Genomic DNA, 12,163 nt, shown 5'->3' on the forward strand with positions numbered 1-12,163 from the left:
TTCCTCTTCCTCCTCGACATCATCGTCACGCTCCATTTGAAGTCCCGTCTTTCCTTCCTCGTGGCTCCTTTTTCCTCTTTATCTGTTGCTGTGTTTGTGTTGGGTTTTATTAAGTGTAGTAGTGACTTCAGCGTGATTCTTATCAGATTCTCAGTCACTCGTGAATCATTTTAAACACTCAGAGACAGATTTGTAATTAGCATCTGTGACATCTCACGGTGAGCAAAGTTTTTACATCAATACAAAGTTTATGACAGGAACGCGTCTCAAAGGTCGGAGCAGGGCAGCAAAAGGCTGGGAGAGGAAGCACAGCGACACATAAACATAATCGGCAACAGATTACAAATAAAAACAGCCTCTAAGCTTCTCCAGGAGCCTGCAGTCCACACCTGCTGACCAAAACTGCTTTTTATTTATTAAGTGATCACAGAATTGAGGTAACTGAACGCCGGCTCTGGCTCTAGGCTAGGGGGGGTTGTTCTGCTCTGATTGGCTCACCTGACCACCTGTTATATCCAGAGGGTGCACACACACACACACACACACACACGCACACACACACACACACGCACACACACACACACACACGCACACACCTGTTATACCTGGAGGGAGGTGCTAAACTGGGACTTTAAACGGCCCAGCAGTCACGTTTGGTGTCCACCACAGCTTCCTGCTCCGTGAAGGATAAAGTGCACGAACAAGACTCACATTAATATTTCAACTTAAAAGCTTTTTGAAGCTTTCAAAATAATGTCGAGTTTTATTCTTCAGCTGCTTTGCACTGAGCTTCTTTTCCCATTTATGTTTTATGGATTATTGAAGTTCTTACAGTTCAGATTCCTTTTGTTTAATTAAAATGTTCTAAAGACTGCAGCAGTGAACAGTTCCTGTGCTCAGTGTGAACCTCAGGCTGAGAATTAAGACCCAGCTTTTGTAAGACTCTCACGTCCTGTTACATGTGACGCTGCGCTGCAGTGCTGCTGACGCTATCGTGTGCGTGTAATGTGATCGATCACCTTCGAGGTGTTTCGTATTGGTCGCAGCTCGTTGGCTGCTTCGCGTGTTGTGTCCTATCACATCCTGCCGTGTTTCTGTGAAGTATCAGCATGTAGTGACCGTTTCCTGTCCTGTCACACCAGGCAGGCAGATTCATATGGAAGTAAAATGATGACAAAAGCTTTGAGCACAAACTGAACCGTGACGCTAAAAGGCTGCTGGTCAGCACTCGACGCTGTTCATTTCAAAATAAAAGCCCCAAGTTTAAACTTCAAAATAAAACTCAGATAAAAGCAGTCGAGTCGTGCAATCAAACATGTGGACGCACAGAGATGTGAAGCAGGCGGTCGTGTAAGGAAAACTACAAAATGATCTCTCTGCTGATTACACTTGAAATGTTTTCTGTGTGTTTGTGTATCAGGATGTGTTCACACCAGAGTGCAAGTTCAAGGAGTCGGTCTTTGAAAACTACTACGTCATCTACTCGTCCACCATGTATCGGCAGCACGAGTCGGGCCGGGCTTGGTTCCTGGGCCTCAATAAGGAAGGAATCATCATGAAGGGAAACCGAGTGAAGAAAACCAAACCGTGCTCACACTTTGTCCCCAGACCCATCGAAGGTGAGACCAGCTGTGGATACAGATGTTGGTGGTGGCGATGCTTTCGTGTCTCACGGGTCAGGCAGAAAGACAAAACACGAGGACGAAGTGTGAATTAGTAACGCCACCGTCGATTTTCTTTATCTGTAAAGAAGGTTTGTGGGTCTGCAGTATTGTTGAGGTCCTCGGGGAACCGTCCTGGAGTTCAAGGCACGCTTGTTTTCTGTTGTCCCAGAGTGAATATTTATCCTTACAGTTCATGACTGATTTTGCAGGTCTGTGATGACGTCAGTCCAACAGTTACATTTCATTTAACCAACAAGTCATCATATTTCAAAACTTTTAATAAGCTAATGTTAAAACTATTTCACATTGTTCTTCTGTGTGCACATGCAGCTGATATCTTCAGCTTCCTCTGCTCCGCGTCAGTGAAAGACACACAAGTTGTGTTTAGAGGGAAGTGTAACCTCGCCTCCCGCTCTGAGCTAAACTCCACACTCTGTATTTTTACAACAAAATGTTTTTTAAGCGCAAACATGAGAGAAGAAGTAGAAAAGTCAGCTTTTTCTCCCAGTTTGGGATTTTTGTACTTTGAAATCGACGGTTCTCCACATGTCTGTAGTTTATCGTAGTAGAAGATGAGTTCAATAAGTGAAATGGGCTTTGAGGTTTTGCATTTAGAGGTGATTTTGTAAATGTAGGTGCTTAACACTGAAACACTGACATCTACATTCTGCTGGAAACGTCCTGATATTAAAACACAGAGGCAGGAAAACGTGTTTCTGAACGTCATATCTCAAAATCCTCAGCCTCACATTCTGACCTACTTCAGGTGAACCGTTGGCCGAGTAAAGCCTACGTAAACACTGACCCTCTTAACAGTAAAGCAGCTGAGACTCGTATTTCCTGGTGAACTTGAACCAGAATTACATAAATTGAAAGAATAGCGAAGCCTTTTAATGTGATATTTTTAGTCCTGTTTGACGATACAACCAGTAAAACGGCAGCTGACTGTGAGACTGGGAGGTTGTGCTGTCGGTTTGTAGGAGCCGTTGTAGCTCAGCTGCTGTGCTCTTAGATCCTGGGAGCAAACGAGAGAGTTTGAGGAAGGCGTGGAGAGCTCAGAGGTGAGCCAGGAGCCGAGGTCGTCCAGCCAGAACTCAGAGTGTGAGGACAAGGTGAAGCTCTAATATCACAGATGGAGGTTTAACTGGAAACACGAAGCTCCGTCTCTGCTTTCAGCTGCTCTGCCCCTCCCCTCTCATCCCTCATCTTCATTTAAAAATATCCATCAACTATACATCTGTCAACTATCACCTTCCTCTCGTCCTTCTGTCAATCTTCTCCTCTTCCTCTGTGTCCTTCAGCCTCCTCCTCTCCCCTTCTTCCTTCTCCCCCCTCGTTAACTCACTGATGTCTTCTTTTACCTCCTCATTTCTGATTCGTTCTTCTTCTTTTCTGTTATTTAACGTCAGCACATAGACCTCGAAGTAGCTGCTAGTTTTAATAGCTTTGTTTTTATACTTTGCATAAAGGTTCAGGTGTGTCCTCGTCCACGCTGGCACAAACTGCACACCTGTTAGTTATGATTATGTCACTGAATGCAGCATCACAGGTTGAACTCTGACATCTGAATTTACGTCTGGATGTCTTTCAGTTTATTTTATGTGTAAATTCGAGAGTTGGTGGTGGCGTGATGCTTTAATGACTCACTGTCTTTCTCCCCCGTCCTCCCCCCGCCCTCCCCCCTGTAGTCTGCATGTATAAGGAGCCGTCGCTGCACGAGCTCGAGGAGAAGCTGCTGAAGTCCTCGAGGAGCCCGACGATGAACAGCGAGGAGCGGGCGAGGAGCCTGGAGAGGGAGCAGCGGGCAGCGGAGTCCTCCACAGAACGAGAGGCGTCGTAGCCTGCAGCGCCACCCGCAGGAGGAAGACGAGGCGAAGGTGGAGGAGGAGGAGGAGAACTCCCATTTTAACACTCCCTCTGTTCAGCAACAACAACAACTACAACCACACCGACGACGACGACAACAACCGCCATAACAACGACGGCGAAAACAAAGAAAAAAAGAAGCTTAAAAAAAGGGGAGGGGGGGCGGTGGGGTCTTCGTGCTCGTTATGAAATATTTTAAATCAAATGGGGGAGGGCGAGGGGGAGGGGCCTGTTTGGAAATGGAAAAAAAATCAAGACGTTGATGATGATGATTTACATTTTATGCAAAGAGCCCTGCTGAAATGGCGCCGAGAGGCTAGCCCACCTACTCTTCATCGCCACATTGTAATCATCATCATCATTTCTGTCACAACGACGACAAAATGTTTTTGCGAGTCGAGCGAGCGCTGAGAACTCCGAAGCTTTAAGCCATGTAGAAACTTCACTTCCTTTCATTTCTTAATGAATGCAAAGACTTTCGCACTTTTGACACGCCGCGCTTCTTCTTCTGCGTGATGTTCTGTCCGGTTGGAAGGAAGACCTTTTCTGTTTCGTCTTCTTCAGCTGCCACATCTTTACGTGCGTTACGTTGTGTTTTCGGGGTGGGAGCCTTTGTGGGTTTTTGTTGCAGACACTGGCGACTGAAGGAAAGAAGACGGCTCTGTGCCGATCGGACCGCTTCCTGTGACGGAGGTCAGTCGGGCGACCGGGTGACTGTACGCCTGAGAGGATCAGAACAGCGTGCCGGTTTGTGTGGTCGCTGCAGGTGGTGTCCACGTGAACTCCACATTCCTGCTTTTTAAAATCACTCAGCAGTTTGTAGATCGAGTTCCTGCTTTCGCTTCACGTTGACGAAAACCGACGAAACTTCTTTAAACGCATCCAAACGTGAAGGATCGAGTTCTAAAAGGTTTGTGCGAGGCTCAGAGAAAGGCTTTGACCTTTCAGCCCTGAGTGTTGTCTGCAGGCTTCGTCTCAGGCTGTGTTAACGGCTGTTACATCCGCAGAGGAGTTTATATTTGTCACTATGCATCTGAGACATCAGATATGATACACCCCAGAAGAGCTGGGGTGGAGGTGGGTTGCCAAGAGGCTTGTAAAAGCACCTGCAGCTGTTTATAGGTCAAATACAAGCCCAGTTTACGGTTGGAACAGACTGTAGTATAGATGGTGTACTCCCAAATATTTTCCATGAACAAATAGTTGACGATGGGGGGATTTTGAATATCCTAAAACATAATCAATTAATCATTTCAGGGGAAACGTAGGGCAGAAACAACCCTGGGTGCTTCTTGGTATAAACTATACAGTCAGTGTGCTGTCAGATTATAGCGAGCACACCCACTGTAGTAGTAACCGATCTGTAGTAACCATGAACTGTGCAAACATGCCAGAAATGTGCAGCTTAGCATAGTGCTAATTCTTTTCCATTGCACAGAAAGTAATAAATGAAGGACGGCAGGAGCCCAAAATCAAGCAGCAACTTTCAGCGGTGAGCCAGTCCCCATAGACTGGTATGTTAAAATGAACAGCTTTACAGTAGAAATATACAGCCTGGTAAAAAACACTGTTAGAGATAATTTCCTCCGCCTAAGAAGTCTGAGCTCCAGTTTTGGCGACTGAAATTCTGGAATTTTATTTGTATTTTACAGCGAGTGACGTCCTGGTAGCTACAGCTATCCTTTATAACCAGTCTGCTCTCCAAAACACGGCTGGTGTGAGTTACTGTTAGAGGCCTGCAGCCTGTGAGACACAACCCGGGGCAGGAAAGGTCAAAGAGCCGTGAGCACAGGTGGAGGTGTAACTCTGACTGTGGGGAGTTTCAGACACGAGGTTGGTCTGAAAGCTGCTGGTTTTAAAAAGAGATCAGCAGGACTGTGAAGTCCACCAATAATGTCATAAAAAACTGATCGCAGCTCAGTCTCTCTGTGCTGCGTTCAGGCTCTGATCACATGACAAGATTTTGGGTTTTGCGGCGTTACAAGAAATATTGCATGATGTACTTTCTGTGCGACGCCCCCGCAGACATGGGGAGGTTTAAATGATTTATTGAGACACTAACAGCCGAGTTGTGTAACTCTGATCCGGTCTGAACAGGACTGAAGCTGAACGACGAGCCGACCGCGACCTGCCCTGTGCAGGCGTGTTGGAGCTCTGCGTGATCAGGATTTAACGGGTTAAAACGCCACAGCATGCGCTCACTTTGTCTGTTATTAACACGACTGTGTGTTTGGTTTTGATGAGGACGGGCACACTGAGCTCTGATTGGTCCATTTGTTTATGTTGAATTGACACGATGTGTGCAGCGGTTCAAGAAAAGAAAATTTGAATTTTAAATTTAACTTCAAGGAAAAGATGAAGTGGTCGGTTATTGATTAGTGAATCAAAAGATTCCAGAACAGGTTTTTATGTCGTGGATGTGAATGTGTTTGGATAAAACGCCCGACGCTCCCACTTTCACTCCCTCCACCGTGATGCATTCAGGTGTCGGCCGATGGGGGGCTTTGGAGCGTTTCTGACACTGCCCCGCTTTGTTTAGACAAAGAGCACTGCCCTGAAAACTGTTTCACTCCAACCTCGTCTGAACTTCACACAGCTGAAAGGAAAAGATTTCCTGTCATCTTTCAAAATAAAAGTCAAGAGTTTAAGGAAGAGCAGACGTGCAGCTCCCTGGGTGGATGCTCAGGATTGAAAGCTCCCTTTATTGCGTCCACCCCGAGTACGTTTCTTCCTTGCACTGCTCTGTGACGGCGAGATCTTTTCCTTTCCAGAGAGTAAAGTTTAGACGTTCAGCCTGAGTCGCTGCACTGCCCTCTCCAACCTCTAAGACTTTCCTTCTTCTCTCACTCAGACCCTTTACTTCTCTCCGATGTTACCAGCCGAGTTTCCCAAAAAGAAAACCGGGAAAAAAATGAAACAAGTCTCCATCAAACGCGTCCTTCCTCCTGCACACGTTCTATCACTGCCTTCACCGTTCTCAGCGGGAGAAAATCACCAGGACTGCAGCATGTATGGAAAGTCGTTAGTGCCATTCGTGCTGCGATCCTGTCTCTGCAGCTCATACTGTGGTTCCACAAGTTCAGCCTCTGTCGTCACGCTGGCTCAGAACAATCCTGAGAAACTTCTGTCATCATAAAATCATTTGTAAAGATATTTTTGAGTCATAAAGATCAGAGATGGAAAACCTCTGCTCAGGCTGAAATGTCCCTCCACTGTACTGTCCCTGGTTCCACATCTAGATTGGACCAAGTCCCCAAAACAGTCCCGGCTGTTCTTCTGATCCTGATTCTGTTGCTGATTAACAGGAAGCTCTCAGAACCTGAATAAGCAGCTGCTCATTTTAGAACTAGGCTGGGCCAGTTTGTACCATAAGGAGCAGCAAGTCAGTGTAGCCGTATTTAAGTAAGTTACTAAAAACACCTTATGTGCCAAGTAAGAGAGTAACGTCTGTTGGCGAAAAGAGCGTAGGGATAAAAACAGAGCAAAGGTTTAAAGAACAGTTAAAACAACAACTGCTGATGACGTTCTGCACGTTTGTTACATAAAAGTCCCTTAACCCAGGGGTGTCCAGCTGTAGTCCTCCAGAGCTGCTGTCCGCAGCTTTTAGATGCATCCCTACTCCAACACAGCTGAATCAAAAGGTTCGATTCCCTCTTCAGCAGACATCAAGTTTGGCAAAGGCCTAATAACGAACCATTCATTTGATTCAGGTGTGTCAGAACAAGGATGCGTCTAAAAGCTGCAGGTAGCTCTGGAGGACTGGAGTTGGACACCAAACGAGGAGCTCGGCCTGCAGATGAACGAGAGTTTGAACTTTGATGTGTTTGTTTTTGGGAAACTCGTCACCTCCCGTCGGCCGACACCAAGCTGCAGAGATGACACTTAAAAACACTCTGATCGGTGGAAGTGGAGGGTAAAAGGAGGCGGGGTCAAGCGGGGCGTGGTTGGTGAGGTTGTAAATGGATAAATGGACTGAAGGGTGGAAATGAATGGACCAGTCACAGTCTGCTGCGCTGCCTCTGAGAATGTCTTCCAGTTTGGGGTTCTGGGTCGGACCGCGAGGACTGGAACACGAGCGGCTCGGCACGAACGCTCTCCTCTTAATGTTTCTGTAAGCGTCAACACAACCAAACCACTCGACAGAAATGTTGTACCGGGTGTCTTTTCTACCACATCCTCTGCTTCAGGCTCAGCAGGAGACCCAGAACCAGTTTCAATCTAACTGCCTTCAAGTTACGAGATAAGTTCGCCTCAAAAATCATGTGAGAGCCCTTTTGTACGGAGGAAGCAAAGTGCCAGTCACATAACCAAAACATATGTCATAAATCTCAGTTTATTATCTAAATAAATCTAAAATCTAGATAGAAATTAAATGTTGATGTAGTGGCCATCTTACTTTCTTCTTATAGTTCTCTCTTTGTCTTATATTTAAAATAACCACACTACGGACGGACGTGCGACTGTTTTACGCGTCGGTTTGTTAGCAAAAAACCGTCCACTTGATTATTTTTCACATAAATCTTTCACAATAAAGCTCAAGATCCTGTTGAGACTTTTCAAAATAAACTAAAATGATGAAAATATACATTATTTCAGAATATGCATCAAAAAAATGATCTCAAATGCAAACATGAAGTAACTACAAATGGCGCTCACATTTGAGCTCGTATAGCACGCTAGCACACGACAGCAATGAAACAAAAGCAGAAAAAAAAGGAAATAAATTCAACATAGAGGGAAAAAAAATCAGCAACAACTTAGTAATAAATGTAATAACTTTCATAGATAAAATAATTTCTACTGTTGTTAACCATATAATTTAACTTTTATATGTTAAAGTAAATAAAAATGTTGTTTTGATTTATTTACATGTGACGCCAGATGACATTTGTCACCTTTCACAAACTCACACGAACGCCTGCGAAGAAAAGATTTTAGTTGCGTATCAAATATTTGAGAATGTCTTAAAGTGTAAGAAAAACCAGATGTGTGCGTTCGTTCGCTGCTTTAAACGTCCACAGTGTTTCTTTCGTCTCCGTGCTGCCTGTTGTCATTTTACTGAGACATTCTCAAATACTTTAACTCGAGTCTTCTCAAGTTAGCAAAAAATAAGTGCAGGGTTTCAAATCCTTTATTTCACAAGCACAAAATCAGAGCGGGAACATTGAACCATCGTTGATAAGGCTCGCATCGATGGTAATCTGCGTCACCTGAAGGCAGCATGAGTTTGTAAACCGGTTCATGAGAAGCAGAAAGTGTAGAAAAGACAAAAGTCTGTGTTTTAAAGCGTTCAGGGTTCGACTCTGAGCTCTCTAGAAATTAAACGATGGCAGTTTTAAAGTTTCCTGCTTATAAAAACTGAGACGCTCAGTTTTTTTACTCAAAAACAGTGAGATGTTGAACCTGTAGGGGGCACTGTCGTATCACAAAATGATGATGTCATTACGAAGCGACGCAGGCCCAGGAGGAGGGTGAACGTCACCGAGTTGCAACGTGTTTGTCGAACCTAAAATCTCTTGCTCTTTCTTTGTGTTTGCTGATGTTTGCACCTTTTCGGACGCACCTCCATATAAAAACGCATCATATATTAGAAGAAAATCATCGCAAATACGCAGCAGGATGAAAAAAGAGTACTGAAAAATAAAAAAACATATAAGAGCATCAGTGTCTGTCTGTGTTTTTTACTCCTGACGATGAACTTGTTTGTCTGTGTACATGTTAATCTGCTCTGCTCATTCTCAGCTGCTTTGCATGAGTCACAAAATAATCCTTCTTTATCTTATCCTGGCCCTTTGGACAGCCCATCCTTCAGGGCAACTTTCTTCTGATTGGTTGCTCCTCACATAAAGGAGGTTTCAAGGGCGTAAGGGCGGGGCTTCTGTGCAGACATGACCATTTAAGGATATCCACTGCACACAGACCCTGGAAACACAATAAGCAACAAAGTCGGCCTCTGTGTTTTAATCTGAAATGAATCCTCATGCTCTGGCCACTGTTTCAGTTCAATTCACTTTTATTTTTAACTAACAACATTTCACAACAACAGCTGCCTAAAGACGTTTCAGCAGCGCCTGCTTAAAACAGGATTTCTGTACGTTCAGCTGTTCAGTCCATAAGCACGTTAGTTCGTTAGTCTGTCCCAAAATATTTGAGATTAGTGAGTTTGTGATTTTAATGTGTAAAGAAAATGAAAGAATCGTTTAAAACAATATTGAGAAAAGGTCAGAGTAGCACAGATATCGCTCATTTTTATTTGAAGTTGTAACTTCAGCAGACTTGCTTCATGGTGATAAAGGGCCTCGTTTATCTGTCATCAAATCTCCTGTAAGTCCGAGGATTTGTATTCGAATGACTTCGGTCCTGCTGCATAAACACAAAACGCACAGATTCAGACTTTAGGCCACAAATAAAGCTCGTGTATGTCACGTTGGGATCTCTGAAGCAGCCGCGGCAGGAAACACTCAGGTGTTTTTGTGGTTTCCCACTAAAAAGCTCTCAGTTATTCCCGAGATGGTCTAAAAGCTCATCCAGGCACTCAGCGGCTGGTTTCCACTTTACGGGCGACGACCTCGCAGGCGGCTTCATCCAACTTTAACAAGGAGAGACACAAAAACACGACCATCAGCCGACATCACAGCAACAAGGAGGAAACACCGTCAGCCTGACCTCTGGGATCCAACAGCATCTTGTGGTTAAGCAGGTGGCAGGTTTTATTTTGAAAGAAATGACTTTTATTGTGAAGCATCTAATTACAAACCAATTCACACGGTTTGAAGTGACTCCGAGAGTTTCATTTCTAAATCTGGTCACACAGTTAGCTGTGAGAGTTTTACTACGAAGCAGCTTTAGCATTTTATTTTGTCTCTGAGCTCTTATTTTGAAACAGTTTACTGTAAAAATGCTCAGAGGCTTTTACTGTGAAGTTACTAGGGGACTTTTATTGTGAAGCAAGTAAAGGAATTTTGTTGAGTTTTAATTGCCACTTTAAGTCTTTTAATTTGAAGGAGCTTTGTTACCTTTATTGTGAAACTGTTGGTGGGCTTTTATTGTGAAGTCATAGGAGGACTTGTTTGCTTTTAATTTCAAGCATCTTTGTGCTTTTATTTTGTGTGTACTGAGAGACTTTTATTGTGAAGGAGCAGTAGTGCCCTGACCCAGCTTCAAGACTTCTATTTTGTGTGAAGCTTTCATTGTGAAGCAAACCATAGACTTTTAAGCGTTTACTTTGAAACATCGTTGTGACTTATTGTAATCGATTTGGTGATTTTCTTGCAAAGCTTAGGATTCTTACTGTGGAGGCTTTTACTGCTCAAATGTGTTTCAAGACTTTAATTGTGAAGTGTTTGTGTGACTTCCTGCTTTTAATGTAATCTTTTGGATTTTAATGTAAAACAGCTGTAGGGCTTTTATTATAAAGAAGATGGGGAGGGCTTTAACTTTGAAGATGTTGGAGAACTAATGCAAGGGCTTTTATTTTAACAAGTGAACTTGAAAAGGTAAACTCAAAATTAAACTGATGGACTTTTACTGTAAAGCCGTTTTAGTGCTTTTACTTTGAAGGAACTTCGTGAGTTTTTTTTTTTCTTTGTAAACGGTAGGCTTTTATTGTGGAGCCACGATGGTTCTTCGCGGGGAAGTAGGTAAAGGGGTTTTACTTTGAAGCAGCCTGGGGATCTCTACTGTCTCATCTACAGATGAGAGGCTTTTATTGTGAAGCAGCAGCTTGGAGACTTTTAATGTAAAACATCTATGTCGGGGGTCCCCAGTCCCAGTCCACGAGGGCCGGTGTCCCTGCAGGGTTTAGATGTGTCCTTGATCCATCACAGCTGAATTAAATGGCGAAATTAGCTCCTCAACATGTCCTGAAGTTCTCCAGAGGCCTGATGATGAACTAATCATGTGATTCAGGTGTGTTGACCAGGGTGAGATCTAAAGCCTGCAGGACACCGGCCCTCGAGGCCTGGGATTGGGGACCCCTGATCTATGTGACTTGCTGTATAGGGTTTAATAGGCTTTTACTGTGAAATTACAAGGAGGCTTTTACTGTGAAGCTGTAGGAGGAATTTTAAGGTGAAGCTGGATCAGAAACTTCAGGTTTAGTCTGCTCTGATCAGTCACACCTTTATTGATTATTTATTGATCCAAAAATGAACTGGCTGGTCCTCCATGTCAGTGCTGTAAAGGTGGGCTGTATGAGTTTAATTTCCTTTAACGCCTTCAGGAAGAGTACGGCTGCAGAGCTTTCCACTGAATTTCCACCAGTTTTACACATTTCAGTAGTTTAGATCAAATCTTTCATCCTCACTCCATTAAAATTAAAACAGCTGTTGGTTACCGTGAAGAAACATGGGAATTTTATTGGGAAATACCTGGGTAGCGTTTTCTCTGGCGTCATCGAGTCAACGGGTGAGAGGCTTTTATTGTGAAAGATTCAGAAAATTGGGATTGATCAGGTTTTATTTTTCTCTTATTTTAAATGTACTTCACCACATTTGAACGTCAGTGAGCCTGCAAAGCTCAGACTGCTGACAGACACCACCAGGGGGCGACATCACACCAGGCTGCAACTTTTAGTCCAACCATTGTAATCAGATTACATTTTCAGACTGAAGCAGCACTGCTGTTGGTTCCCA

General features: G+C 44.0%; 1 protein-coding gene across 3 annotated transcripts in view; it reads left to right on the top strand.

Moving 5' to 3' along the window:
- LOC101470462 (fibroblast growth factor 12) overlaps positions 1 to 9,191 on the top strand; it is a 56,893-nt gene extending 47,702 nt beyond the window's left edge. For all 3 annotated transcript variants that reach the window (XM_004565023.5, XM_004565022.5, XM_012922924.4), the window contains exons 4-5: positions 1,421 to 1,619; positions 3,353 to 9,191. In XM_004565023.5, coding sequence (XP_004565080.1) covers positions 1,421 to 1,619; positions 3,353 to 3,504 — 351 coding nt within the window. In that variant the 3' untranslated portion in view covers positions 3,505 to 9,191. The remainder of the gene's footprint in view (positions 1 to 1,420; positions 1,620 to 3,352) is intronic.
- The last annotated feature ends 2,972 nt before the right edge of the window (positions 9,192 to 12,163 follow it).

Source organism: Maylandia zebra, linkage group LG14 (genome assembly GCF_041146795.1).
Source record: "Maylandia zebra isolate NMK-2024a linkage group LG14, Mzebra_GT3a, whole genome shotgun sequence".
NCBI classification, from domain to species: domain Eukaryota; kingdom Metazoa; phylum Chordata; class Actinopteri; order Cichliformes; family Cichlidae; genus Maylandia; species Maylandia zebra.